Source organism: Eriocheir sinensis, chromosome 1 (assembly GCF_024679095.1).
Source record: "Eriocheir sinensis breed Jianghai 21 chromosome 1, ASM2467909v1, whole genome shotgun sequence".
In the NCBI taxonomy this organism is placed as follows: domain Eukaryota; kingdom Metazoa; phylum Arthropoda; class Malacostraca; order Decapoda; family Varunidae; genus Eriocheir; species Eriocheir sinensis.
Genome location: NC_066509.1, coordinates 3,037,019 through 3,042,018, shown reverse-complemented (window position 1 = coordinate 3,042,018; position 5,000 = coordinate 3,037,019). Strand labels below are relative to the sequence as shown.

The following is a 5,000-nucleotide window of genomic DNA, read 5'->3' as shown; positions in this document are numbered from 1 at the left end:
CAAGCAAACCCGAGCCCCGACCTTGTAGCGGGAGGGAGGGGAGGGGGGAGGGAAGGGAGGGGGGGTCAGTTGCGTAGAGGGAGTGAGTCCAGCTAACACACACACACACACACACACACACACACACACACACACACACACACACAAAAAAGAAAAAAACAGCGGATAAAGTAACAAAAAAACAGAGAGAGAGAGAGAGAGAGAGAGAGAGAGAGAGAGAGAGAGAGAGAGAGAGAGAGAGAGAGAGAGAGAAAACAGAGGAGAGAAGAGGAGAACGAAGAGAGAGAGAGAGAAACAGAGAAACGGAGAGAGAAATAATAACTAGGAGGAGGAGGAGGAGGAAGAGGAGGAGGAGGAAGAGGAGGAGGAAAACCACAATCAACAACAATAACGACAACATCAACAAAAGGAGGAAGAAGAAGAGAAGGAGGAGGAGGAGGAAAGAAGAGAAGAGAAGAGAAGAAGAAGGAGAAGAAAACAAAGAAAAAGAAAATAAAAAAGGAAAAAAAGAAAGAAGAAAAAAAAAATGAAGAAAAAAAATGAAAATAAAAAAAATAGAATCACCACCATCACCACCACCACCATCATCACCACCACCATCACCACCACCACCACCACCACCAGGAGCAGCACCCGACGTCAGGAGCGGCTCGTATCTATCACACTAATACAATATCGCCTCAGATCAGACAGTAAGACACCTCCACGCCGACACACACGAGCCCGGCAGCTGCGAAGGACCCCGGCAAAGCCACAGACGCCAAAACCACCTCAGGACACCGCGCGACCCTTAGACAGCGATTCAGTACGGGCGGGAAGGCGCGGGAAGGAGCGAGTCGGGTTGGGTCCCTTTGCCCCGCCAGTGTTCCCAGCGATAAGGCCCCGCGCGTAGGTCTTCATCACCAGACAATGGAGACGAGAGCAGACCAGGAAAGGGTGTTAGCGGCAGGGGGTCCAGGAACATCGCAGTCCAATCCCAGCCCACCCAGTCCACCGACACTGATTCCAGCCCACCTAAACACACCTAGTCCAGTCCAATCTATCTTATGTGAGTCCTGGCCTTGTATCAGACCCCCAGCTCGCGTTCCAGTCCATTTCCAGACCACCTAAACGATACCTATCCAGTCCAAGCTTTCTTATGTGTGTCCAGTCCACCAGCTCGCGTTCCAGTCCACTTCTAGCCCAATTATCTAGCCTTTACGAGTCCCCAGTCCAGTTTTATAAGTCCTAGTCCACCTACACCAGACCAAGACCAGTCCCAGACCACTAATAATGAATCTGGGCTTTCGATGCGTATCCCAGTCCTGTCTAAGTCCACTAGCACGGGTTATGGTTCACTCCAGTCCATTTCTAGTCCAATTACATGCCTCCCAGACCACTAGAAGACATCACAGCCCATCTATCTTCATTTTAGCCCACTTACACGCCTCTAAGCCCATGAATAGACACCCTAAACCCTCCCAGTGTGAAATATATATAAAAGGAATCTCTCTCTCTCTCTCTCTCTCTCTCTCTCTCTCTCTCTCTCTCTCATTTTTCCTCCTCCTCCTCCTCTCATTCATCTCTCACATTAGTAATCTTTTTCTCAAACACTCCTTTTTCTTTTCCTTTTCTCCTTTCCCTTTTCTCCTTTCCCCTTCTTCTCCTTTCCCACTTTCCTCATACACGTCTCTCCCATCACACCTGTACTCACCTTGGTCACACAGGATGCCGCCCCAGTTCAGATGACACACGCAAGTCCAGGGCTGTCCGTCGCAGTACCCGTGTTTGCAGCCGGGGTAGGGGCGGCACTGGTCACACAGCTCGCCCGTCCAGCCCAAGCGACACCTGTAGGGAAGGTAAGAAGGAGGGGGTTAGAGTTGGACGCGAGGGAAGGAGAAGAGGTGTCGGAGTAGGAACATGAGGTAAGAAGAGGTGTTGCTTTACCTGTATGGGGATTGATTAACTGTCTGAGGTGTGTTGGGATGTGATAATAGATAAAAAATAGATAGATACATAAATAGATTGAAAGATAGATAGATAGAAAGATGTTTGGAAAGATAGACAGATATGTGGTTAGATAGATATCGGCAGATAGATAGATAGACAGATAGCTGAATAGATAGATAGATAGATACAGATAATTGAATAGATAGAAAGATAGATAGACAGACAAATAGATAGATAAACAGATAGAGACTTTAATCCCCCTTCCCATCCCTTCCTCCCTCTCTTTACCTCCCAAGCCTACCCTCTCTCTCTCCCTCCCACTCAGCCAGCCCACAACCACCCTCGCCACCCACTAGCCGCCCTCCAGTCCACATAAGGCAAGCCCGAACTGGTGTATTGGCCTTGTTTCTGTGTGTTTCGCGGGGCTGGGTATCAATCAAATGGGAGAGTGGATTGCTGAGGGAGAGAGGGAAGGAGGGAGAGAAGGAATAGGAGGATGAAGAGATGAAGGAGGAAGGGGATAGAGGGAGAGAAGGAGGAAAGAAGTATTGGAGGGAGGGAGGAAAGAAGGGATGAAGAGAGGGAAGGAAAGAGGGAGGGATGAAAGATGGAAGGAGAAAAGAAAGAATGGATGAAAAGATGGAGATATGGAGGGATGGGGAATGAGGGGAAAGGAAGGGAAGGGGATTGAAGGGAAGAGAAGGTAAGGAAGAGGGGCTTGCAAGGAAGGTGAAGGGGGTGGTGGTGGAGAGGGGGGGTAGTAGAAGGGGAGGGGGAAGGGATAATATGGAAGAGAAGGGGAGGAACGATAATGGGGGGAAAGGAAGGGAAGGGGATTGAAGGGAAGAGAAGGAAGGAAGGAAAGGATGAAGGATGGGCAAATATGTGTACAATGTGCTGTTGAAGAGAGGAGAGGAAGAGGGAGGAAGAGGAGAGGAAGAGGGGTGGGGGGGGAGAAGTGGAAGGGGGTGAGAAGGGGTGTGTGAGTGCCTGTGTGTGCGTGTGTGCGTGAGTGCGTGGGTGGGTGGGTAAATGGCCCTAGGTGGCGGTAAATGGCTCATGATGGCCCAGTGGACGCCCTCAATGCCCCGGCGTGATGAAGGGCGCCACTTGAAGGGCCTCGGGGTGGGGGGGGAGGTCTAGGACATTGCCCCCCCTGCCCCTTCGCCCCCCACTGATGCCCCTCTCCAAGCTTTTGTCCAGGAAAATCTCAGCTGTGGGGGTCGTGTTTCCTCCCTCCCTCCCTCTATCTATCTATCTATCTATCTATCTATTTATCTATTTATATCTATCTATCTCTTCGGCTCCTCATATTTTTCTTTTTATAGTAGTTTTTCTTTCTCTCTTTGCTACTTCCTTTTATATTTTCTTCCTCCTCCTCCTCCTCCTCCTCCTCCTCCAGGTCTCTTCATCATCTCTCCAGGGTTGAAAAGGACGTGTCTGGGACGAGAATACGCAAGAGACTGTGAAATAAGAGGTTCCGTGTGTGTGTGTGTGTGTGTGTGTGTGTGTGTGTGTGTGTGGGGATATTGATTTAATATCCTACACACACACACACACACACACACACACACACACACACGCACACACAGGAGGGCCCCGCGGCTCACCTGCCCCGCCGCCAGGTGCTGGGGGTCGCCGCGGCAGGTGCAGGGCGGCGGCCTCGCACCCTAATTCCAGCCTCCCGCGGCTTCCAGGCCGTCGGCTCCTTGCAGCGCCAAGGCTGAGGAGGGTCGGCGGGTCGGCGGGTCGGGGCTAAGTCAGTCTGATGCGGCGGGAGGGGCGGCGAGGGCGGGGCGGCGGGGGGCGTGTTGTCACCCGTCCACGCGTGAAGGCTCAGCGCTCATTGAGGGGCTCAGCCGAGGGGGCCGTGCCAGGCCTCACCCCCGCCCCGCCCCCCGCCGGGCCGCTGGCAGGGCTCAGCCGAGCATCATGCAAGGCGCATCATGTACGCCGGGGCTTTTCCGTGCCGCCACTCCCCGCCCTGCCACCGCCCCAGGCCGCCCCGCCATGATACAAATTGGAATCCCAATTGTGCCTAAGAACGAATTGGTCTGACACCCGCCCCGCCCCCCCGAGCCGCCCCGCCGCCACACCCACCGGGCGGGGGAGGAAGGGAGGGGGGTCACCCGTCTGGGCTGCTCCTCCCGCGTGGTAATGTCCTGGCAGCCCCCGTGGCCGCCCCGCCGCTGATACAGTCCTCCGTCGCCGCCACACGTAGCCGCGCCGCGATAAGCCGAGAAGTGTCTCGGCGGCAGCCGTCGGCGGGCCGCCCGCTGCGCCGCCAGGCTAAACTCTTATACAAATCTTCTCACGGGCTGAGCCGGACGATGGTCGGCCTGATACAGCCAGCCGCGGGTCCTCTGCCCCGCCCCGCCCTGCCGCCCCTCGCGTCCTCCCCGGCCTGCCGTGCACTGCCCCGCGCCCACCCTGGCACGGCACGCACTCAGCACCCTGGATTCCTGGACGGGGCGTGTCACAGGGGAGAGGTTGGCGCACAGGAGCGGCGGGGGGCGGCGACGCGCGGCGGGGGGCACACAGGCTGGGGAGGCTGTCGGGCTTTATTGCAGGCGGCGGGGTATCAGCGCGGCCCATTGCTGCCATCACGGGCCGCCGCCAGCCCGGCTTTTACGGCTTTTATCGGCGACGTGCGAGGCGGCCTCCCGCGGCCCCGCCCTCCACGCCGCGCCGCGATCCCTATCTCCCGTCACTGCCTCAAAGGTGCCCCGCTGATGCTGCTGCCGCTGGTCCTGCTGCTGCTGCTACTACTACTGCTTCTGCTGTTGCTGCGTCCCTCCCAGACACCGACGACAATGCCAGGAGTGAAATGTTGTGATGGCGATGAAGATGGCGGAGAGAGAGAGAAAGAGCGAAGAAAGAGAAAAAAAGACGAGAGAGAGAGAGAGAGAGAGAGAGAGAGAGAGAGAGAGAGAGAGAGAGAGAGAGAGAGAGAGAGAGAGAGAGAGAGAGAGAGAGAGAGAGAGAGAGAGAGAGAGAGAGAGAGAGAGAGAGAGAGAGAGAGAGAGAGAGTAAATAAAGGAGAGGAAAAAAATCCCTCTGGAGAGATTCAC

General features: G+C 55.2%; 1 protein-coding gene across 1 annotated transcript in view; it reads right to left on the bottom strand.

Moving 5' to 3' along the window:
• The window catches only part of LOC126980186 (protein jagged-2-like), an 84,602-nt gene that overhangs the window by 32,673 nt on the left and 46,929 nt on the right, over positions 1-5,000 (bottom strand). The window contains exon 5 of the mRNA XM_050833693.1: positions 1,694-1,827. Within this exon, the coding sequence (XP_050689650.1) occupies positions 1,694-1,827 (134 nt within the window). The remainder of the gene's footprint in view (positions 1-1,693; positions 1,828-5,000) is intronic.